At 40.9% G+C, this 25,912-nt stretch overlaps 1 protein-coding gene across 4 annotated transcripts in view; it reads left to right on the forward strand.

Annotated features, from left to right (window-relative positions):
* Positions 1-25,912, forward strand: part of TBC1D4 (TBC1 domain family member 4) — a 215,327-nt gene that overhangs the window by 1,287 nt on the left and 188,128 nt on the right. Inside the window, exon 1 of one of the 4 annotated variants that reach the window (XM_044927230.2) lies at positions 3-337. The exons of the other annotated variants lie outside the window; for them this stretch is intronic. Within the exon in view, the coding sequence (XP_044783165.2) occupies positions 152-337 (186 nt within the window). The 5' untranslated portion in view covers positions 3-151. Of the gene's footprint in view, positions 1-2; positions 338-25,912 lie in introns of those variants that run through there. 4 annotated transcript variants of the gene reach the window in all.

The following is a 25,912-nucleotide window of genomic DNA, read 5'->3' on the forward strand; positions in this document are numbered from 1 at the left end:
CGGGAGGAGTGGCAGGGCTGCGGACTCCGGTACCACCCGTTAAGGACGGGCTCTGGTCCGGCTGCTGGCGCGCGCCCTCCACGTGGCGCACTTGAGCGCAGCTGGTCCGGCTCCTCGGACCCCGAGTTCGGGAGCTGGCTTTAGGGGGTGGATGGGGCGGCGGGAGCAGATGACCCGCAGGAACGAGGAAGAGAGAGGGACGCTGAGTGGCTTCGAGACGGCGGAGGAGCTAGGACGATGCGGGGAGCAGCGCACGTCCTGGCAGGATCCCGACGTCTTGGGGTGTGACTGGAGAGATGGCATGCCCGGCCTTGGTCGAGTGTGTGAGTGCGTGCAGGTGTGTGTTTGAGTGAACGCGGGAGAGGGTTGGGTTCCTAAAGGCCCCCGCACTCACCCTGGGTCTTGGTCAGTCCTGTTCCTTAGCCTCTTGGATGGTCGCATCTTCGTCACAATAACACCTGCAGGTCTCCGATTTGGGAAGATGTTTCAGAGCCGGGCTTAGGGGGAAGTTACTAGACACTGTCAGATTGTCAGCAAAATACGAACCCGCGTTTAGATGTTGAGCGGAAAGACTTTTTTTTTTTTTTTTTTTTTTTGCCGTTTTTTACACACTAATTGGAGACAGAATCAATACCCACTTGCGTGATTTAAAAATCAGTGTCTTAGAAGAGGCGACAAATCTCTTTTCTAATATCATTTCTTTCGAGTTTACGAAATCGAGGTGCCTGTTACCAAACAGTACATTTTTACTTCCTTAAGAAACGGACACAGTCCTTTTTTCTTCTGGAGATAGAGATTTAAACAGTCTTTACCACATTTTGGTTGTGTCTTGAAAAACAACACCCCCTCCCCCCCTTTTTAAAAAAATGTGTAAGGAGGTTTTTTTTTTTTTTTTTTTTTTTACCGTGTCAAAAGTCCCTGAGATGCTGTCATTTTTGAGTTATTTATTTGTTTGGGCAAAGTACTTTAGATTCTTTGGGAAAATAGTGATGTCTAAATGTAAATCAATAGTCTCAGTTGTACTATGTGGCCAGGTTCTTTAGCAGCTGGCCAATTAACAGTCAGATGAGAAAAACATTTTATAAGTAAGTCTTTAATTTTTGAAAATTCATATGATACTAGAATATATACATTTTCAAAAATTAAAGCATCTAGTATCTGTAACGGAGAAGGAAATGGCAACCCACTCCAGTGTTCTTGCCTGAAGAATCCCAGGGACAGAGGAGCCTGGTGGGCTGCCCTCTGTGGGGTTGCACAGAGTCAGACACGACTCAAGCAACTTAGCAGCAACAGCAGCAGTATCTGTAACAGAAAGACTGTTTAATAGCTTTCCACAAAAGGCTGAAGAAAATCAAAGTTCAATATCTTCTGATTCCATCAGTTACTTTGTAAGCTAGTTTAATATGCTCAGAACTCCTAGTGTGAAGAAAGCAATTTTGATTTATGGGACCTCTGTTACATTATGGTAAAATACTTTATTACAGATGATCTCAGAATCCTAACCATGATTAAAATGAATTTCATTTCATACTTATCTGTTCAAAATTTATTTTTAGCCATCAGCTATGTTGAAGTTGGAGGGCAGTATGTTCTTTATTTCCACTGTTGTAGTATTGTATTTATCACTATCTTTATTGTTTTAAGGTTTTGGGGTTCTGTGAGTAAGACGGAAGTAGTGGCATTTTTCTAGGACTTTAAGGAATATTTCAAGATTCTTGATAGTTCTTTTCTTCAGGTCTGAAGCATGACACATCATTGCTAATTTCACTGATGGTCAAAGTTTGTCTCTGGGTTATAGCACCTTAAATTCTCAACAGTAGCTATTGAGTTTTCCCTGGACTCATTGAAGTTTAATTAAAACATCCCATTTTATTTACCTTCCTTTTTGAATGTGCTGTCACTTTACAAATAATAGCATGTGTAAGCTTATGTACCCGCTATGTAGGAGCAATGGAAGCCAAATGGCTTTTTGATAAAAGAAGAAACAAATTTTTCCTGTTTATTGTCATTTCCTAGTTGAGTCTTTGATCTAAAGATGTAGATTCCTATTTGCCCCAAACCTAGAGAGCCCCTGGCAGAGGATCATTAATTTGAAAGGCCAGATGTTGTCTACTTAAGAATTATCTCCAGCCATAAATCAAGGGTTACAAACCTCCACGGCTGGAAGGATGGTTGAGTGAGGTCCATGGAGAACTAAATAGGGAAATTCTTTCTCAAGGTGCTGCTCAGCTCCAGATGGAAATTACGTTAACAGAATATAAGCTCAGTGTTGACCAAACTTCTGATTTCTCAAGAGAAAATGGAAATTTGGATTTTTACATATGAGTCCACATTTTAAAGTATTAGCAAGTATTTTAAACATTTAAGAATCCTGTCTGGGCTAAACAAAACACATCTGAAGTTTGGCTTCAGAGATCTAAGGACGGCCACTTTTGATCTTGCGCATAAGTATTTGTTGAGTGGCCAAGTGCAGTCATTAGATACTGTGCGCTCTTTGTCACATTTCCTTTTGAAATAGTGAGGAGAGTTAGAATGATTTGGAAGGCAGAATTTATAAGTCAGATTCCCAGTAGTGATGATTCTGCAGTTGAACTTGTTTGAGGATGAATTCATCACATTATTTCCATCCAGCAGTATACCTCATATAGCGTAGAATCTCTGGATTTTTCTGAGCACCTATGAAATGAGAAGGAAGAAAATTTGCTGTTTGCAATTCTACATTTGAAGTAGAGACTTATTTGTTCTTGTTTAGTCGCTAAATCATATCTGACTCTTGCGACCCCATGGACTGTAGCCCGCCAGGCTCCTCTGTCCATGGGATTTACCAGGCAAGACTACTGGAGTGGGTTGCCATTTCTTTCTCCAGGGGATCTTCCCAACACAGGGATTGAACCTGCATCTCCTGCATTGGCAGGCGGGTTCTTTACCACTAAGCCATCGGGAAACCCCAGAGAATTATTTAGTTGGACTTTAAGATTATGGCTAAATCTCCTAAGTATTTTCTACAGTTCCTGAACAAAATATGGAAGGTAGCCTGGAGTAGAAGTCCTGCAAACATCCCTAAGTAAACTAGCCTCTGCTTTGTCTCTCTTTCCTGTCCCTTTTCTGAAATAGACTTGTCTGTTGGATGACCATGTAACTTATTGTTTAATGCAGGACAATTTTTATGAGAAAGGAGGCATCCTTAAACTTACACCGGCATAACAACTATAAAACTGGACCATTTAGGGCAAACAGGAACATAAATGACCATAGATAAATGGAAAAGTTTGTGTTTCTGCCAAGTCACTGAAATGGAGGATAGTGGTTTCTGTATATAAAATGATGATGTTTTGCAGCATATCTACTCACACATCTTTTGCAGGTGGATCTCTGTGTGACCTCAAAGATAAGAGTGCTGTGTGTATGTGAGTAGCTTGGGTCTGTTGTGGGGAGTTGCCATAGTGATGTGCCCTTTGGCTCCACACCTTCCTGGTGGAGAAGAGTCAGCCTGAGGATGCTAAACCTTAGTCAGCCTGGAGGAGTACTCTGCCATAATGCTCTGATGCAGAGCTATTTCTCCCAGGTGCAAAGAGAGGTGTGGGTTGGGAGCAAGTGAACTAGTTCCAGTTCAAATATATGCCAATACAGATTGGTTCCCATTTATTCAAGCCTGTGTAGTCTTGCATGGGAGGAATGTCAGTCAGCACGCATCAGCCAAGGTTGGATATTTGAAAAGTGCTTAACTCTGCATAACTTAAAAAACAATTACACTGGCATAAATTGAGTCGTAGACTTAAAACTGGTTGGAGAAACCAAGAATCTCTGATTCTGTACCGAAAATCTTGGGAAGGTCACTAATATTTTTCAAAGTACTTACCTTTATCTACTTTCAGAAAGAGCCTGAATGTTGCATTCAGAAAATACTACATACTGAGCGACTTCACTTTCACTTTTCACTTTCATGCATTGGAGAAGGAAATGACAACCCACTCCAGTGTTCTTGCCTGGAGAATCCCAGGGATGGGGGAGCCTGGTGGGCTGCCGTCTATGGGGTCGCACAGAGTCGGACATGACTGAAGCAACTTAGCAGCAGCAGCATTATCTCCATTTCCCCATTAAAAAGCAGAACTTGTTTTATGTTATATATATATTTTTATATTAAAAATAAGAATTGTTAGTGTTTATAACGCTTGTTAGAGATTACATGTATTTGCATAAGACTCAACAGCATATGTCTCAGATTACAGAATGAGTAGTCATTTAAAACACAGAAACATGATTGCTGTAATTTTCATTGATTTCGTTTGTGTATATATTCCTTGAAGCTCACAAGAATGTACTTTCAAAGAGATTTTACAAATTGTGTTCTTAAAATTAAAAAGTGAGCTCGACGTGGTTTATTTTCAACTCTTAAGTTCTCTAAGCCTGTGGGTTTTTTGCTTCTTTTAAAATAGTATTTTCTGAACTTTGCTCAGATAACCAATTTTCACCCATATATTTTCAAAAGATCATTTTTAGTGTTGTCAGAGTTGAGGATCAGTGGATCTGGGACTATACAAGCAAGGAAACCAGAGAAATAGAAATCTGGAAATTTTCACATCTCTCTCTATGCTTTCCAAGTACTTTGTGCTATTCTAGACAGGTAGATCTCTTCCCTCGTGTTTGCTCTGGTCACTTTTTTTGTTCTCTCCCTTTCTAATCTGAGGTGGATCTAATCTGCCTTGGCTTTGTGGTAGGATCCTGACTACCTTATCTAGGGGAAGGGTAAAAATGTATACTCAGAGACTCCCACTTGTGGATGGCGTGTCATAGTGAAGTGAAGTGAAGATGGTGGTGTTTGGTATCAATGCTTGTTTATCATAAACCAGAGCTTCTCAAACTTGAGTGTGTGTCAGAATCACCTGGTGTGCTTGTTCAAACAGACCGGTGGCCCCCACCCTCAGTTTCTGATGTTATCAAGTTCTCTGATGATGTTCAGACTCTAGTCTGGGGACCACGGTTTGAGACCCACTGCCCTCAGTGATTCTGTTCATCTGGTTGGCTATATAATCCTTTCTAGTCTCTTGGTTATTTTTGCAGCTGTTCTCAAACTTGAAAGCTCAGGGTGAGTGTGGGAGGAATAATATCTACAGAAGATTTTTAAGAAACTCTTCATTTTATAGCTTAATAAGCTTTGCATATTTTCTTTGCTAGATAGACATTATTCTGCCAGACATGCTGAGACTAGCCCTATGTTTAATGAAAACATTACCTTTCAAGCCAACGTTTTAGGTTCTTCAGATGGCATAATCAATTTATAAGGAATATATTCTAATGTTCAGTTATGATACAGTTTTGCAAAAATCAAAGCTTTATTTATTGAATCTGCAGAACTAACATGTAAAACATCAGTATGTGTAATATACTGTCTAGTAAGAAAAAAATCAGGCAAGAAGAAGCAGAATTGATAATTTGGTGAAAAGGATTATGACTACTCTGAGTGATTATTGCAACCTTTTCTCTCCTTCTCCTTGCTCCTCCTCCTTTTTCTTTTTAAAATCTCACGGCTTTTGTTTGTTTTGTTAAAATCATCTAGATGGTGATTTTAGACGCCCATTTCTTTTGGGCTGTGTTGCCGTGTTGTGGCTTCCCAGGTAGCGCTAGTGGTAAAGAACCTGCCAGCCAGTGTAGGAGACGTAAGAGACACAGGTTCAATCCCTGGGTTGGGAAGATCCCCTGGGGAAGGGCATGGCAACCCACTCCAGTATTCTTGCCTGGAGAATCCCCATGGACAGAGGAGCCTGGTGGGCTAGAGTCCATGCGGTCACACAGAGTTGGATACGACTGAAGCGACTTACTATGCACCACCACATGCCATGTTTTTGGTTAGAGATATCCCCCTGTAAAATGAGGGACAGATTAATTATAAACTAATTTTGTAGTACATTCAGAATTATTGACCAGATAAAGGATTTTGCCTGAATTATGGTCTATATAAAATATTAACACAAATTTAGTAATTCATTGGGAGGCATCAACTAAGCATGCCATTGGCTTGTTACTTTAAGGGTGTAATGTAATTACGAACATACACCATAGTATGTCTATCTAAATAGCTTTTTAATGCTTAAAAGCTAACCTTTGTTGAGCTCTTGCTGGATGATATTATTGCCTTTAGTGCTTGTCCTAGGTAGTCACATTTTATCTTCACAGTAACAGTGTAAAGTATGTATAAGTCTTCCTCCCATTTTACAGATGAGAAAACTGAACTAAAGAAAGTTTAAATATTTCCCTAAAGACACAAAGCTTGTAATGGTAGAAACAGTTTTCAGTCTGTGTGAATAGTTCTCTTATCTGTTACTCTAAAAACATGATTTTAATTGTTAGTGATAGGAAGCTTTATGCTATCACTTTTTCCCCATTAAAAAAAAATATATAGTTGTTTTATTTTGTTTTCCAGTTTTATTGAAGTATAATTAACAAGCAAAAGTGAAAGTGTGTTAGTCGCTTAGTTGTGTCTGACTCTTTGTGATCCTATGGACTGTAGCCTGCCAGGCTCCTCTGTCCATGGAATTCTCCACGCAGGAATACTGCAGTGGGTTGCCATTCCCTTCTCCAGGGGATCTTCCAGACCCAGAGATCAAACAGGGTCTTCTGCATTGCTGCTGCTAAGTCACTTCAGTCATGTCCGACTCCGTGTGACCCCATGGACGGCAGCCCACCAGGCTCCCCTGTCCCTGGGATTCTCCAAGCAAGAATACTGCAGTGGGTTGCCATTTCCTTCTCCAATGCATGCAAGTGAAAAGTGAAAGTGAAGTCGCTCAGTCGTGTCCGACTCTTAGCGACCCCATGGACTGCAGCCTACCAGGCTCCTCCATCCATGGGATTTTCCAGGCAAGAGTACTGGAGTGGGGTGCCATTGTCTTCTCCGGTCTTCTGCATTGGAGGCAGATTATTTACCGTCAAAAGTTGTACATATTTAAAGGTATAATGTAGTGTTTTCATATACATATCAAATGGAAGGATTACCACATCAAGCTAATTAACATACCCATCAACTCAGACAGGTATTGTTTTCTCTGTGTGTGTATGGTAGGAAAACTTAAGATGTACTCTTTTGGCAAATTTCAAGTATACAATATAGTATTATTAACTATAGTCACCATGCTGTCTATTAGATCTTCAGAACTTTCTCATCCTGCATAATTGAAGTGTGTTTCCTTTGACCAACATCTCCCCATGTCTCCCATCCCCCAGCCACTATTTTACTCTCTGGCAACCACTATTTTACTCTCTGCATTTATGAATCTGATTTTTTAAATTCCATGTAATCTCCACATTTAAATGTATTCATTAAATTTGTAAAATAATAATGAAATGCTGAATGCATGCTTGGATATAGTTTTGTCTGTGTGTATTTTTGTTTCAATGGAAAGTGAAAAGTCTGCATGATTTGTGAGACTGGTGAAACTGACCTCTAGTCTTTTACATTGTGTCTTTAGGAGTGGCAGGGAAGTAAACTGTGAGAGTCTTGTTTGCAACCTTTGTAACTACTTTGAGGGGAAGTATTAGCCGCTCAGTCATGTCCTACTCTTTGCGACCCCCATGGACTGTAGCCCACCAGGCTCCTCTGTCCTTAGAATTTTATAGGAAGAATACTGGAGCGGGTTACCATTTCCTTCTCCAGGGGATCTTTCCAACCCAGGAACTGAACCTGGGTCTCCTGCACTGCAGGCAGATTCTTTGCTGTCTTAGCCACCAGGGAAGCCCTGATAACTACTTTAGGTTAGAATAAAAATTCTTTAGGATATGTATTTAAGCATGGGTACAACCATGCATTTGTTTTATTGACCCTTAAAGGATATAAATATTGTAAAGTATAACAAAGTAGAAAGTATAAATTATAAAAATGTAATATCAAAGTATATAATTATAAAGTGTGAAATTATAAAATATAAAAGTAGTGCATCTTACCATCATTATAAAACACATACAATAAAGCAAAAAATATTCGTATCAAGTTGTGCTATTTTAATTACCTTGGGTTAAAGGGAAAGAATACGTAAATTTTAAGGTTATGTTAATCCCAGTGACCTGATGGACTGATATATGGTTTTGCAGGAGTTCAAGTAGGGAAAGGTGGTTCAAAACAGCATTCATGGGTTCACAGTAATTTCAGCCTGCTGAACCCGCGCTGTGGCAGCCAGTGCCATAGGCGTGTGTTTGGGAAAATAACATCGTTCATCACATTGAATTTAGCTCATTAGTGTAATTGTTACTGGTTTTATACTTGTGTTTGTGGGTATTTTGTAAGTTGGCTTTGGTTTGAAAATTGTTTAAAAGCTAGAGCTGTAAGTATCTAAAGTTTATGTCTAGATTTTTGTGACCATATTTAAAGTAACAGTAAAATAATCATGTTAACATCTTAATTTATCTTCAAAAGTATTCTAACAACCAAAGGTAAGTTCAGAAAACTCCTGGCTTAAACTTTCAGGTGTTATTTAATATGACTCCAGTCATCTGTGATCCTATGACAGAGAGGGAAAAAAGTATGAGATTAAAATTTTGATGGGTTTAATTTCAGATAATCTTAACACAGGTATTTGCAGCTCTATGAAAAAGATACAGAGGTATTCTTCTCCAAATTACTGATCCCTTTCGAGTTTTATTTCTTGTAAGAGGTTGGGTTGGAAAGAGGATCTCCTAGTAATGGGATCTTCCTGGTTAAATATAGAAGCCTAAATTTGCTGCTTCAGATCTTTATTTTGTGGATGCCTTGGACATGAGTTTAAGTGAACTCTGGGAGTTGGTGATGGACAGGGAGGCCTGGTGTGCTGCAATTCATGGGGTCGCAAAGAGTTGGACACGACTGAGTGACTAAACTGAACTGAACTGAACTAGTTGGATAGTCCTCACTTTCAAACTCTTGAGAATTTTTACAAAAATTTCTATAATTGTCAAAGTTAGAACATGGAACTTTGTACTGTCAGTATTGTATAACTTCTGAGTAGTTTGAAATCAATTTCAGATCGCAAGTCAAACAGTGTTTCTGGTTGAGCAAATCAAGTAATATTTTATGTCTCACAATTGTATCTTCATTCACATTTTCCATAATAGGTTATACAATGTGGATAGGTATATTTATGGTTTAGGGTTTTACAAAGCAATAAGCAAATCTGTCTTCTGGCCTCAGACAGCTCCCAGTTTTTTCAATTCACCTCTTGCCCTGACTTCAGCCATTTAATTCTCATTAGCGCGGCAGCTCGAGGGATTTTCTTGAGTTTACCTGAAATTAAACTGATGGCTTTCCTTCTTGGTTCTGCAAGTATTTCTGTTCCTTAGATTTCCAGTGTCTTAATACCAGGCTTCCTAAGTGGTGCTAGTGGTAAACAACCTGCCTGCCAATGCAGGAGATTTAAGAGATGTGGGTTTGATCCCTGGGTCGGGAAGATCTCATGGAGGAGGGCATGGCAACCCACTCCAGGCAAGGCAACGTCTCTTGCCTGGAGACTCCCATGGACAGAGGAGCCAAAGAGTCGGACAGGACTTAAGCAACTTAGCACGCACACACATTCTTTATACCTGGTGGGATACCCCATTACTCTGTGTTGCATGCGCTGCATCCTCCACTTTGGAGACTACCCAGTGTTGGACTCTTAAATATTGTGCACTGCCTGCTTGATTGAATTTCTTTCCACTTTTGGAAGCTGGAGTTCCCCATTCTGAGGAATGATCTGGTTGTCTGGTCCTTACCCCTTCCTGTTGGTTCCCCCCAAAGCTGTTAGCCATTATTTACTGATTTTATTTTGGTTTTCATATGGAATTTTGCTAAGATCTATTGGCAGGAACATAGCCTAGTAGTGATAGGTAGTAGGCACGATCCCTCTATATTCACCCATAATTCTATATCTAATTTGAGGAAGATTCAATAGGCTGAATTTAGGAAACTAGATTTCTGTCTAGTTTCTAATAGTACTGATAAAGCAATATGAAAGTGGGTGGTGTTATATTTTATTTTTCGACAGCCCTTTATATTTTAACTTCCCCCATTGATCCTCAATTCAAATGGCCAAATTGTTCTGTTAAAATAATAATGGCATTTGATACAATTGCCTGCTCTATATTCCTTAAAAAAAGTGTGTTAGTTATAGCAATAACTCATAACTAATATAACTAACCAATACCACTAACCAATAACTAATATGACATGTGGGATCTGGAAGTTAATTGATATTAAACCTTCATTTCTGTTGGAAGTTAGGGTGAAGATATGTTGAAATTATATTGTTCATTTTAATAACTGGAGTATGAACATGACCAAATTAAATCTAGCTTAATTAATGTATGAGGTAGTATTGAAATTCTTTGGAATAAAAGTATATTTAAAAAAATCTTCATTTTCTCAACTATTCTTACCTAAGCCCATCTTGTAGTTTAACAGAGTTTGTTATCTCTCTTTTGCTTGATCCACCACAATTATCCAGCGTTTGATTCTATCTTTAGAAAGTATGCTCTAAACTTCTAGGAACCATGTTAAAAAAATAATAGATATATATTCATGATAATATTAGCTCTAAGCAGTATATATGTGTTTAGTTTCTTTTTCAACCTTTGACTTCTTTTTTTCCTTTCTTTTTATTTTTTAAATTGTGAAAGTATGATAGCACATTTAATGGGAGACTTGGAAAATACAGAGCAAAGTTACATATAGTTCCACTATATAATACAATTATTTTTTTAAGTAGACAAATTAAGATTTTTTTAGTTGGAGTTTCAATATCAAATTCAAAAATTAATGGAATGGACAGAAAAGTAGAAGGTATAGTAGACCTGAAAAGCACTGTGAACCACTTCAACCTAATTAAGATGAATACAGTTTTCACACAACTGCTAAGTCACTCCAGTCGTGTCCGACTCTGTGTGACTCCATAGATGGCAGCCCATCAGGCTCTCCAGTCCCTGGGATTCCCCAGGCAAGAACACTGGAGTGGGTTGCCATTTCCTTCAGCAGGATGCAAATATGTTTGTTTTCTTGACTCAGATCAGATCAGATCAGATCAGTCACTCAGTCATGTCCAACTCTTTGCGACCCCATGAATCGCAGCACGCCAGGCCTCCCTGTCCATCACCAACTCCTGGAGTTCACTCAGACTCACGTCCATCGAGTCAGTGATGCCATCCAGCCATCTCATCCTCTGTCGTCCCCTACTCCTCTTGCCCCCAATCCCTCCCAGCATCAGAGTCTTTTCCAATGAGTCAACTCTTCGCATGAGGTGGCTAAAGTACTGGAGTTTCAGCTTCAGCATCAGTCCTTCCAAAGAAATCCCAGGGCTGATCTTCAGAATGGACTGGTTGGATCTCCTTGCAGTCCAAAGGACTCTCAAGAGTCTTCTCCAACACCACAGTTCAAAAGCATCAATTCTTCGGTGCTCAGCCTTCTTCACAGTCCAACTCTCACATCCATACATGACCACAGGAAAAACCATAGCCTTGACTAGATGGACCTTTGTTGGCAAAGTAATGTCTCTGCTTTTGAATATGCTATCTAGGTTGATCATAACTTTCCTTCCAAGGAGTAAGCGTCTTTTAATTTCATGGCTGCAGTCACCATCTGCAGTGATTTTGGAGCCCAGAAAAATAAAGTCTGACAGTGTTTCCACTGTTTCCCCATCTATTTCCCATGAAGTGATGGGACCGGATGCCATGATCTTCGTTTTCTGAATGTTGAGCTTTAAGCCAACTTTTTCACTCTCCACTTTCACTTTCATCAAGAGGCTTTTTAGTTCCTCTTCAATTTCTTTCATAAGGGTGGTGTCATCTGCATATCTGAGGTGATTGAAATTTTCCGGGCAATCTTGATTCCAGCTTGTGCTTCTTCCAGTCCAGTGTTTCTCATGATGTACTCTGCATAGAAGTTAAATAAGCAGGGTGACAATATACAACCTTGATGAACTCCTTTTCCTATTTGGAACCAGTCTGTTGTTCTATGTCCAGTTTTAACTGTTGCTTCCTGATCTGCATACAAATTTCTCAAGAGGCAGATCAGGTGGTCTGGTATTTCCATCTCTTTCAGAATTTTCCACAGTTTATTGTGATCCACACAGTCAAAGGCTTTGGCATAGTCAAGAAAACAGAAATAGATGTTTTTCTGGAACTCTCTTGCTTTTTCCATGATCCAGCGGATGTTGGCAATTTGATCTCTGGGTCTCACACTTTAGCATGCATCACCTGGAGGGTTCATTTTCATGCTGATTGCTGGACCTCCATCCCCAGAGTTTCTGATTCAGCAAGTCTGGGGTGGGGCCATAATTTGCATTTCTAGCAATTCCCAGGTGTTACTGATGCTGCTGGTGCAGAACCACACTCTGACAACCACAGCTCTAGCCTGGGGGCTGACACACTCTTCCCTTTGTTTTTCTAAACACAGTTTTATGTGAACACACCCCCCACTCATCTATTTACATATTGTCTATGGCTGCTTTCATTCTGCAATGACAGTACTGAGTGTTTTTGACAGAGACCCTATGGCCACCAAGCCCCAGGTTTTTATTACCTGGCATTTTATAGGAAATGTTTGCTGACCCCTTCTTTAGCAATCCTGTTAAAAATAGGTATTTTTCTCCATTTAATAAATGAAAAAACTAAGTCAGTAATTTTCCTAAGGATGCAAGCCAGCAGTAGCAGCAGATCTGGATTTCCGAACCTCATGCCTTTTCTGAAGCCCACTTTGTAAATTTTTTATTGATGGCCCTTAAATGTGTCTGTATAGCCCAGCCCTCTTCTCAGAGTGCCAGCTTCTTTCAGCATTTACATGCTTACTTGACATCTGCATGTGAATATGTAGTTGCTGATACTTATAACCTGGGAATTATATTTGAGTCCTAGTTTTCACTTCCCAAGTACAGTCCTCATGAAGGACAGTCCTCATTGAAGGAAGTCATCGTGTTGATTCTGCTTTCAACACTTTTTTTTTTTTTTTTAATTTATGGCTGCACTGGGCAATTGGGATCTTAGTTCCCTGACCAAGGATGGAACTGTGCCCTCTGCAGTGGAAGCCCAGAGCCAACCACTGGACTGTGAGGGAGGTCCAAAACTTAGTTTTTAGTATGTCCATGTCTCTCCAAGACCACTGCCACCACCTGGGTCTAATTCTCCTCAGGTCTTTCTGGGACTATTAGACTCCTCTCAACTATTCTCCCTGCTCTACTCTTGCTCTCTTATCAGTCCCTTCTTCAATGGAAGCACAAACCAGACCAGATTCCCTTTGTGCTCAGAGTAATATCCAAATTCTTCTCACGCAACCCTGCATGGCTCCGCCCCTTCATCTCCCCCCTCCCTGGCCGCCCCCCTCAGTCTCCTCTTGGACTGCTCCTCTCCACATGCTCCCTACATTTCAGTCATCCTTAGCCAAGTCCAGCTGAGATCACTGCAGAGTCTTCGCAAGTGTGGTTTCCATTCTTAGCCATTCTTATGTTTCAGTTATTTGCTTGACTCACAAATAGCACATCCTCAGATTGGCCTCTGACAATGGTCTGTCTAATAAAGTCGGTAGATATCTCAACTTTTCACTTCTATCTCAGCCCTTTATTTGTTTTCCTTTTGGCATTCACACATTTAAAATTAATTTTAAAAATGTTTTCTCTGAATACTGTCACCACCTGTAGAATGTAAGCTCCAAAGACACAGCAATCTTGTCTGGTCATGGTTGTATCCTCAGATCTGCTGCTGCTGCTGCTAAGTCACTTCAGTCATGTCCGACTCTGTGCGACCCCAGAGACAGCAGCCCACCAGGCTCCCCCATCCCTGGGATTCTCCAGGCAAGAACACTGGAGTGGGTCGCCATTTCCTTCTCCAATGCATGAAAGTGAAAGTGAAGTCTCTCAGTCCTGTCCGACTCCTAGCGACCCCATGGACTGCAGCCTAGCTGGCTCCTCCGTCAATGGGATTTTCCAGGCAAGAGTACTGGAGTGGGTAGCCATTGCCTTCTCTGATCCTCAGATCTAGTCCTATAGTAAAAGTTCTTGCTAACAAGTTGAAATTAAGCAAAGTAAGAGTTGGCCCCTACCCTCAAGGAATTTAAATCCACTGGTGAGCACTTAGCCTCCTGGCAGTAACATGCATGTGCTCTCATACTTGTTGCTTTTCCTTAACTTGAAGAAGTGTTGATTTTATTGGCTGTGCAATATTATTTTTTCTTATGAATACTTATAATTTTAAAGACATCATACTGCTTACAGTATTAAATGTGGTTTAAGCAGATATTTTTTAAATAAGCAGATATTTTAAAAATAAGTAAAATTATGCAGTTTCTGAAAACAAAATTGTAAACTCATTTGAGATGGACCTTTCCCCTCCCATATCAAAACACAAGAATTTTAGTGAGGCTGCCAACGTGAAAACGTGAATGTTTGAATAACATGAATCAAACATTCAGGCACCTGGAAGATGATCAGCAAGAGCGGTGTTGTGAATACACCCTTGCAAGATTTGGATATATTTTAGTTTCAGTTCAGATGTTATTTAGGCTTCTCCATGGAAATAAGGTCTCATTTGGAAGGCTATTTATTTTCAAAATACTTTGAATGGCTTCTGTGTTTTACTCCCAAATCTAAAATAGACCTTTTAAACCTTACCCTTAAAGGGGCAGGGAAGTGCTTAAGAGGTGTCTCAAAAAAAAATTTTTTTTTAAGTCAAAAAAGTTAAGTGAATGAATGGCAAGAAGACACCAGGGTAACCAGGGATGGGAAAGAAAAAAAATATGGCCCATGTCCACGATGAACTGTTGACCAGTAACAAAATGTGTGATTTGTATTCTGGATTTCTTTATTTGCTTAAATAGCATGCCCTTGTGACAGAGCATTTTTTGGCTTGTTTGTCTGTTTACTTCCTTTGTATTCTTTTTATCTAATGTTTGTAATAAGAGCAGTTGATAGGTTAGTTTTAGTTTTCAGTGGCCACTGAGGCATGTACCAAGCCACATATAAGGTAGTATTCATGCTTGGCAGCTGTATCTCCATGGATTGGAGGTCAGCTTTAAAGAAAGAAAAAAATGACACAAGGAAAGATGATCTTATTTTTCCAGGAAAAATTAAAAGTGCCAAAGTTATTTACCTTTATAGAGACGCCCGTCTCTTCTCTTCCTTAGAAAGGGCATATTCTCCTCATTCCTTCTTTGCCTTCAGGCATAATCTGTCCACCCATGAGCATCTCTGCATTTTTTTTGAATGTTTGGTCCCTTGTATGGGGTAGGAACTGCCTCTGCTTCATTGATGGAGCCCTGTGTATTTACTGAATGAGCATCTCTGTTTTGTCATTTCCCTTTTTTTAAGTGATGGAAATGATCTTTGAAAGCCAACTCTTTATTAGTAGGCTTGGCTTGAAGATGTAGATATTGCTGATGGTACATTTTTCTTTTCTTTTTCTATTTTTTTTAGCTGTGGGATCTTAGTTCCCTGACCATGGATTGAAACCATGCCCCCTGCAGTGGAAGTGCAGTGTCTTAACCACTGGACCACCAGGGAAGTTGCTGATGGTGCCTTTTTTTCAGGCTAGCACATGTAGCTGCTTATTATGGCAAAAGGCAAACATGTAAATAGTTTAATAACAGGTTTGCCTATTTAGCTTGTTGTTTTTGTTTGCTCCCAGAGCGGAAGAAAAACTCACAAGCCTATTCTGAGGAAGGAGAGGCTGTAATGTACACACCAAGCTTGAAGGCTGGTGCTTGTTGGCAGTGGATTCCCTAACCCTGTTCACATTACCCCCATTGACTTAGGAACCAGGAAGATGGACAGCTTCTGGGTGGATGTGGTTGTACCAATTTATTGTCTCTCTGGAGACCTTGTTTGCTGTGATCAGGCCGTGATTTTTTTTTTTGAGAGTGGAATCATTTCCAGACCTTGACAATGGGAACTGGCATGTGTATGCCCTGCAATTTTTTCTTATCTGTTTACATTTTCCAGATGAATTATTTTTAAATGTCATGCTGTCACCATGAAAAGGAGTTAAAACAAATGGTCTGCAGATACTCAGAGATCCCTAAATCAAGTGGAGACTTTGATTAGCTTACTAAAATTATTGACTTAAAAAAATGTTTAAATGTCCTCAGTACCTAATACTACAAAGGACTTTGTATATGTTTTCAGTGTGGAGGTCTTACTCTTAATGAACAAAGTGTTTGTCTAATGCAGGCAGGCTAAACATGGGAAAAATCCCATCCTTTACTCAAATCATTCTCTATTTTGGACATGTTCACATATGATCTCTCTCAAGAGAAGTGACTGTCTCCTACTGGAGTTTTCATTGCTGTTTGGTGACTTTGCAAAGAAGGAAAGATTATTGACTCTGCAGGTGTGACCATGTGGAACAGAGATAACAAACCTTCAACTAGAGAAGGCAGACTGGACCCAGGAAATTAAAACTCTGGGCTCCACTCTTCTGTGATTAATCATGTAACACGAACACTCTGTTAATCTAGTTAGTTAGTTAGTGTTAGTCACTCAGTCATGTCCGACTCTTTGTGACCCCATGGACTGTAGCCCGCCAGACTCCTCTGTCCATGGAATTCTCCAGGCAAGAATACTAGAGTGGGTTGCCATTCCCTTCTCCAGAGGATCTTCTCAACCCAAGGATCGAACCAAGGTCTCCTGCATTGTAGGCAGATTCTTTACCGTCTGAGCCACCGGGGAAGCCCTCTGTTAATCTGGATCATGGCTTTACCACTTGTTCTTTTGTTCATCACCCCAGGCACTCATTTACTTATTCTCTCAACATCTATTCATTTGTTCAGTTATCAGGGGAATTGAATGTTTCCTGTGTGCCTGGCACTCCATTGAGACTGATCTATATAAAATAAACAAATTCTCTGCTTCATTTTTCTTAGAGTTTTGTGGAGGAGTCAGACAAAACTGTGAATAAAGAGAATAGCACATTGTAGTAGCTGAGTGCCTGGCCTCTGGAGTCTGATCACTGAGACTCAAAGCTCTACCATCATTGGGCTCCATGCTCTGGGGAGGTTCCTGCCTCTCTCTGTATCTTGGTCTCCTCATCTTTCATATGGAAAGCATAGCACTGTTGTGAAAGTTAAATGAGTCCATTGATATAAACTGTTTAAAATACTGCCACCTCAAAGTACTCTGTAAATGTTAGTTACGTGTCCACCAGTGTCCAATTTCGAAGGTGATAGAGTCTATGAAGGCAAAGACTGTGGTGCTATGAGGGAATAAAAGGAGGAAACTTTAGAGTGGGTTGTGAAGTAGATTCTCCAGCTCTCTTTTCCTAATCAAATCTTATAATTCTCTTAAGCTATCTCTCCCTCTGCCACTCAGCCCATGTGCTACAGAAGGCTGGTCTCTTGCAGCTCTAGGATTTGCCCAGGAATCTGGTCCCTGGAGAAGGGAATGGCTATCCACTCCAGTATTCTTGCCTGGACAATTCCATGGACAGAGGAGCCTGGCGGGCTACAGTCCATGGGGTCACAAAGAGTCGGACATGACTAAGCAACTAACGCTGGTCCAAAGCCAATTTATAAGCTTATAACTGGAGACCTAGTGGTCCCAGGGAATGCACCCGTTTGTGCCAGGGCAAGATGAGAGAAGTTTTCTCCTTAGTTGTTGTGTGCAGAGTTAAAGCCTGGAACTGTAACTGCTGTTTCACTGCCAGAGTGATGGTGATACAGAGGAAAGTGCTCTGGAGACATCTGGGAAAAACTGTCCCTGAACTCTGATAGGAACAAGCCTGATAACCACCGACTTGCAGACCTTTTCAGTTTGGGTGCATTGAGTTGTGTTTTTGATGGTGATGGTGGTTTACTCGCTAAGTTGTTCTGATTCTTTTGAGACCCCCATGGACTGTAGCCCACCAGGCTCCTTTGTCCATGGGATTCTCCAGGCAAGAATACTGGAGTGCGTTGTCATTTCCTTCTCCAGGGGATCCTCCTGACCCAGGGATCAAATCCATATCTCCTGCATTGCAGATGGATTCTTTACTGACTGAGCCAGCAGGGAAGCCCATGTTTTCTTTTACTTGAGGTCAGAAGTAAGAGCTGAGTCAAGGAAGGCTTATTGTGGAGATGATAAATAAGGATGATTTCCAAGTTTTCTGAATCTATTTTATTTTTTAATTTTTGGCCTTACCCCATGGCATGTGGGACTTTAGTTCTCTGACCAGGGATCAAACCTACGCCTCCTGCATTGGAAGGCAGAGTCTTAACCCTTGGACCACCAGCGTTGTCCCCTGACTTTTTTTTAAACTAATGGGTGAGTTTGTTACCATTTACAGATAAGAAGAAGGCTGGTTGGAGGAATTGGGGAGAAATAGGTTTTAGGTCAGAAATCTTATTTGTAAAATGAGAGGGCTGGAATGTTAGCACTGATTTGCACACCTTTTCTTTTTCTGACTGAAGATTCCTAAGAGAGATGACATCCTTTCATTAGTATTTGTGATTTCTAGACCATTGGCAACCATTTTGACCAACATTGGGTCTGATCAGAATCTCAGCAGGAGTTATAAAGGGTGATCTGAGGATGTTTTCCAACCCAGTTGCACATGAGAACCTTGTGGGGAGTTTAAGAGAAGTATACAGTCTACTAGATTCTTGGGCCCCTCTCCAGACACACTGCATCAGAATCTCTAGGGTGAAACCTGGAAAGCTATTTCAAAACTGGGACTGGGGTGCAGCCAGCTTGGCACTTACATGCAGCTTGGGTTTGGGGAGCCTCTGCTTTAGGGGGTGCCAGGTCCCTTCCTGTACGGCAGGGGTCCCAAACCAGGAAGTGGACTACACAGCAGGAGGTGAGTGCTGGGCTAATGCCTGAAGCTTCGTCTGTATTTACAGCTGCTCCCCATTGCTCGTATTACAGCTCTGCCTCCTGTCAGACCAGTGGCAACATGATAAATGTAATGCCCTTGAATCATCCTGAAACTCTCCCTTCTCCCCTTGGTCCTTGGAAAAATTGTTTTCCATGAAACCTGCGCCTGGTGCCAAAAAGATTGGGGACTATTGCTGTACTGGGTTTTATTTTTAAATTAATTAAATTTTAATTGGAAGATAATTGCTTTACAATGTTATGTTGGCTTCTGCCATACATCAACAGGAATAAGCCATAGGTATACATATGTCCCCTCCCTCTTGAACCTCCCTTCCACCTTCCACCCCATTCTACTCCTCTAGGTTGTCACAGAGCACCAAGTTTGAGTTCCCGGTGTTGTACAGCGAGTTCCCACGGGTTATCTATTTTATATATGGTAGTGTATATGTTTCAGTGCTACTCTCTCAGTTCATCCCATCATCTTCTCCCACTGTGTTCACAAGTCTATCCAGGGTTTTTGATGACAACTCCAGGAACCAACTTCAGTTAGCTTAAGCCCAGGAAGTAGCATGTACCATAGGGGTGGCTGCAGCCCAAAATGCCTCAGCTGCCATCAGGACACTGTGGCTTCTTGATACTACCTTTAGTCCAATTGTTATCATGGTTTCTGTCTAGAGTGAGAGTCAAAACACCGTGTCTGACTGCTGGGGATGTTGTGAGTATATTAACAGTTGCCAGATGCTTAGGTGTTTGATTGATGGTTATTAGAGCATCTGATACTTGAACAGCAGTTACAGTATCACTTCTCATATCAGTAGCTGGGCAATTCCATGAGAAATCAGGTGGCAGATCAACCTCCAGTCCACAGGCTGTGCTCTGTAGTCACTGTGTGGACATTATTACCCATGCTCGGCCAAGTTAGAGGATAGAATAGCAGTGGATGCTGCCTGTCATCAACAATGAGAGGGGGCTTGGAGAAGAAATGAGTCAAGGATGCACTGAAGCACAATTAGGCGCTGTGTTATAAGCAGTGGGGGGATGAGATGTCTGGGAGTGGGTGAGCCCATGGGGAGGGTACTGGCTCCAGAGCTGAGACAGGGCCCCCAAATGCAGAGATGCTCTGCAGGAAGCAATTTCTCTAATTAATGTAATTAAAGCTTTATTTATGGTCATTTGGGGCTGCACTGGCAGCCAGGCAGTTTGCCCAAGGCAGTAATGATTCTCTCAGCTTTGGAACGCCATGCTTCAGGCATTTTGGGGGTGAAATCAGCTCTACTTTGCCACATCTTTTTTTTTTTCCCCTCCAACATCCACTGCCACAGGATTATGAGTGGCAGAAGGAGAACATTTAATCCTGGAAGGAGGCAGCATATTCACTTTTCTACCTCCTAGGAGATAGATTTCTACTTTAACTTCCCCAGAAGGAAAACAGGTTGTAAATACAATAATCTTTCCTTTGCTTATTTGAGATGTTGGTAATTGTCTTAAGTGTCATATTAAGCTTTAGAACATTGGACATATACATGTTTGTTCCTCTGGCTTCAATTTGCTCTCCCTAATTGAGCTGGCTTTTATATTTAAGCATTCATCCATTGGAGAAGAGCAGAAACAATAATGGTGTCCGTGAAGGATTTTTAGAGCATGATTTGGGGTTATGTGTTAGACAGTGGAAGCCGTGAAAATTTCATAGTTGTCAGAGTTTTAGTTTCCTTGTCACCAGCATTGTTATCAGCTCCCGCAAGGCCATTTACAAATATTGGTTGAGGCTGATCAAGTGTAAGGTTAGTCAGTTAGCCACTGGGGATAAAAGGTTTAAGTGATTTCTGCAGAAAGAGATAAACAGATATAGTAGCATAAGCTTGTGTTGATTACCTGGGAAAGCTCCTCAGAGAATACACAATTGTTGGGCCTCTCTGTATCCCCTGATATGAGACATGCCGTTAGTCTCCAGGAATGCAAAAATTCCAGGCCCTGGTTCTAGAATTTTAAAAATGGCAAATAATAAGAGAGAGGTTTTTTTTTTTTTGATGCATTTATGTTCCTAATGAAATGTGACTGTTAATTTGAGACTTTTTAAAGTCAATACATCTATGTAGATGTAGCAGTGAAGAAGTCAGTGATTAGGAAATTTTAATGACAGTGATTTTTTTTTGTTATTCTTAAATTTCTATAAAGAAGGTGGCATTTATGGGTTTAATCAAGTACAAAATTTGTTTAAATGGCTTCATGGTGATTTCCAAGAGCATTTACATGCTCAGAAATGTAATCACGCCACTTTGAAAACACAGCTACAAAGTGTATAGCACCTCGTACTTTTTGAAGCTGTAGTATTAAAGAGATTGATAGCCTCATTATATATGGAAATGGGAGCTCAAGACTGTATGGTAACAGAAATCCACAGACAGTCCTTCACTTGCAGTCCTTTCTGGCATGTGGTGAGGAACCAATAACCATTGTCTTTAAGTCTTTTTTCTTTTGAGCTATCACTTGCATTTCTTTTAGGCTATAATGTATTGTAGATTCCAAGAGGTGTAAAAAACATTAAAAAAAAAAAAGTAGTAGTAAGGTGATAACGAGCTCTTCATTGCTTTACTGCTTACTTTTTGTGGTACAGACACTCGCTGGCCCCCAAACATAGAGCAGAGTTTTATTTTTGTGGAATCTTAGTTCCCCAACCAGGGATTGAACCTGGTCTCCTGGCTGTGGAAGCTCAGAGTCTTAACCACTGGACTGCCAGGGAATTCCCATACAGCAGAATTTTAAATGCACCCTTTTGTAAGCTAGTGACTTAAGAAATCACTGATGGTATTGAAGGTGATGATGAAGAGTCGTGTTGATTACTCATGGAAACACTCCGAATGGCTGTGGCTTCATCTTGTAGAATGCTAGCGTCTAGGCCCTAAGACTCTAGTCATGGATGGGGTAGATTTGGTCTGACTGTTGATTTCAATCCTTGTTTCTCTCCTTTTTGATACCTAACCCAGTTACTCTGAGAACACCCACACTCCTTAATGTGGCTTCACTTCTGCCCCTTTCCCCCGCTCCCATCCTGTACCCCAGCTCTGTCTTCCAGTCTCTCGAAATTTTTTACCATTCCTCATGCCCAGCTGCCCTTTCACATCTCTATGTTCACAGACTGGTCTTTTTGTTGGGAATGTCCTCTTATCCACTCTCCTGGTAGCATGGTGTCCTAATCATCACAAATGCTACTCAACTCATTTCTGCTATGAAATCTTTGCAGTCAACCCCCAGCCCCCAGGTCAAGGTTTCTTCTCCCTCTCTGGCTCCCACCCTTCTGTATGATGAAAGTTATCTTACATCCTTAGTGTTCATTTGCAAGCCCTTCTCCACTGCTAGTTTGTAAAGGCATTGAAGGTGGAGACAATGCCATTTTTCTACCTTTTGCATCTGACACAATGACTCATATGTATTTCGCATTCATTGTATGCTTTGTTGAAATGATTTTAACAACATATATACTTTTTGTTTTTGTTTGGAGTGGTTCTTTCCTGAGTAGGACTGTGCTGTGTGACCGTGTGTCTAAGAAGTGTGACAGTTGACCAGGGCCTTAGGGGTTTATGTTGTAATTGGATGAGAAAAGACACAAAGGAAAAACATTAAATAATTAAAGACAGCGAATAGTACTACTTTTATTTTACACAAAGAACATGGAGAAAGCATATAGGTCCTCCATAGAGAACTGGGTAAAAGATGTTATATTTTATACAGAAGAGGAAAGGTGTGGGGAAGTGAAATAGAGTATGTGCATATATTTTGGAGGAAGAAAAGCAAGGGAAAAAGGCAGTGGCAGAGCCCAGAGACCACATGGAATGAGGAGAGCTAGCAAATTCTTTCAAGTCTTTTCCCTTTCTATAAAGTAGGAATAATATTTGTACCTGTCTCTCAGAATTATGAAAAAGAAATAAGATGATTCATGTAAAGCATGCAGCAAAATGCTTGCAACAGAGGAAGGGTTCTCATGATAGTAATCCATTATTATGATTGTGATTATAGTTGTGATGATTATTTTGGAGTGCCCAGGCATAAAAACACCCCTTTATGAGGGAACCGTAGAAATCTAAGCCAGACAGTCTGTCAGAAACGCAGTTAGAGAAATAAAGGCAAGATAACAGGTCAGGGATCAGATGCAAGCAGGAATGAACACACTGTCTGGTCAGTGTTGTGGGGAAGGGAAGGCAGAGAAATGTGAAGGGCAGGTGAAAAGGGAACACAAAGAACTGGTGAAAAGAAGACGACCTTGAAGCTAAGCAGTGCTTGCCCCAGGCTGGTTAAAATAAAAAAAGATCTACTTCCTGCTGGGACGGGAGCCCATCACTGAGCGTGCCCAGCCAGAGGGCCTGCTGGTAGGAGCAAGTGTCCCAAAGGAGTGAGCGGGTCATTAGGGGCACTTGTGGACAGTGGGGAGTTGCTGTAAGGTCAGATTGTGACAAGACATAGGGTGTGGTTTGTTGAGACAAAAGATTGGCCAAAAGGTTTATTGGAAACGGGATCCCAATTTAAGTTTATATAGGGCCTTCTCTAGAGCTTCCCTGGTGGCTCAGTGGTAAAGAATCTGTCTGCCAATGCAAGAGATGCAGGTTTGACCCCTGGGTCGGAAAGACCCCCCTGGAGAAAGAAATGGTAACCCACTCCAGTGTTCTTGCCTAGAAAATCCCATGAACAGAGGAGCCTGGTGGGCTACAGTTCATGGGATTGCAGAGACGTGACTGAGTGACTGAACAACAACCCAGGGCTTTCTCTTTCTGCTGCTCTAGGTTTGAAAGGCAAGGTCTTGCAGTCTAGAAATGCCATCTGTCTCCTGGGCTCCAGGGGAGTCCTCAGCCATTTGTTTGGTCTTTCTCAAAATATTAGACAGCTCCTATGTCTGGCGTTTCAGCTTTGCGGTGGCGCTTTACTCGCTAAGTCGTGTCCAACTCTTGTGACCCCATGAGCTGAAGCCTGCCAGGCTCCTCTCTCTGTTTATGGGATTCTCCAGGCAAGAATTACTGGAGTGGGTTGCCATTTCCTTCTCAAGGGATCTTCCTGACCCAGGAATCAAACCCAGGTCTCCTGCATTGCATGCAGATTCTTTTCCGCTTTAGTAGATCTTTATTTTGTTTTATTTTACTTTACTTTATGTTTTTAAGTATGAGCTAAAAAAGAGAAAGCCTTGTTTATTATGCTTGTGGAAAGGTTGAGGATTTTTGTCATGCAGTATAATGAAACATTTTCTACCTAAGGTGTATCCAGGAGTCAGAGTATGTTTCCAACTTGCATGTTTATAAAAAATCACCTGAGGTGCTTGTTACACAATTTGATTTCTAAGCCTCACCCCAGACCTACTTTATTTCTAGTGAAAGCATCTTGGAATGCATGTTTATAAGCATCCCAATATTTCTTCTGATTAGGCAACTTGGATAAATATCGCTTGTGACAAATGGAAGTCTTTTAAATCCCCCTGTCCTTGTAGATCAGGGATTCTATTTTTCATTTTTAAGCCATTGTCTGATTGTACTCTGATTCAGGCTTTGAGAAGTCATAAGAAAGGTTTACTATATTCTTCTAGTTAGACGAGGAATTAGACATAGTGGTTCTCAGCTGGGGAGGGTAGTGGATTTTTATCCCCCAGGCAGCATTTGGTGATGTCTGGAGGCAGGTAGCTCAGTGGTAAAAAATCCACCTGCCAATGTGGGAGACACGGGTTTGATCCTCTGGAGGAGGAAATGGCAACCTTCTCCAGTATTCTTGCCTGGAAAATTCCATGGACAGAGGAGCCTGGTGGGCTATAATCCATGGGGTTGCAAACAGTTAGACACGAATGAGCACGCATGGCACAGAGGCATTTTTGGTTGTTATACTGGGGCTGTGGGTGCTATCTGTGTGTGTGTGTGTGTGTGTGTGTGTGTGTTACGTCACTTCAATTGTATCTGACTCTTTTTGACCCCTTGGATTGTAGCCCACCAGGCTCCTCTGTCCATGGGATTCTCTACGCACCCACAATCTACAGGGAACAAAACCTCCTCCCACAAAGAATTATCTCGTTGAAAATATCCATAGTGCTTAGGTCGAGACTCTCTGGTTAACCCTTAAGGTCTGTCTGTATTAATTAAATTAAACTAAACTTAATTTAATTAAATTAAAGTCAATTAATTTAAGTCTTAAGTTGGGGTATAATATATATCTTCTTTGATCACCATCCATATTAAGATGTAGAACATTTCTCCATAAAAGAATATGTCAAGTAAAAGTAAAGCCGAACACTTGCTAGACTTTGAGGTAGGACCACCTCAAGGCCCTTCCCCGGTGGCTCAGACGGTAAAGCGTCTGCCTGCAATGCGTGAGACCCGAGTTCGATTCCTGGGTCAGGAAGATACCCTGGAGAAGGAAATGGCAATCCACTCCAGCACTCTTGCCTGGAAAATCCCATGGACGGAGGAGCCTGATAGGTTACAGTCCATGGGGTTGCAAAGAGTCAGACACAACTGAGCGACTTCACTTTCACTTTTCACTTTCATGTTAATGGTAGTGGAGTCTTTTTTCTATTTTTCTTTTTTTTTTTTTTTTTACTAAATCATGCTTCAAAGATTCCTTTAAAATGGAATCAGAATGTAAAAGCACTTATGAATTGGTTTGACTGTCAAGTCATCCTAAAGTTTTGCAATTTTTCTCATTTGCCTTTATGACTGTTTCTTCTGTACTTGATTTGATAGCAGTTTTTTGTTTCAGTGACTTGCCTCAGTCCTGTAAGACATTTTTTTTTTTTTTTCATTTAGAAAAATTTTATCAGTTTATATTGTAATTACTTAAATATGATTACAGTAGCAGCTATTGAATAGCTGTATAGTGAGTACAAACAGGACTGGGGACAAACACAACAGACTTATAAGATTTAACTAGGGGCACGGATAAGCTTTCCTGCATGGAAGATGGGCCCCTAAATACTAGCTGGCCGGGGCCATGGACACATGGGACTTGCATGTTTTACAGAGGCACTGAAGGTAAGGGTTAATTCATTAACTTATTTACAGGAAGGCTGATTGAGAAAGGCCTTTCAGTTTTCAGTGAGTCATGTAGTTTGAAAGACAAGATGGGAGGGAGAGAAAACCAGATATTTCGATCTTTTTGATTAATTACATAGAAACAGT

This window comes from Bubalus bubalis, chromosome 13 (genome assembly GCF_019923935.1).
Source record: "Bubalus bubalis isolate 160015118507 breed Murrah chromosome 13, NDDB_SH_1, whole genome shotgun sequence".
Lineage (NCBI taxonomy): Eukaryota > Metazoa > Chordata > Mammalia > Artiodactyla > Bovidae > Bubalus > Bubalus bubalis.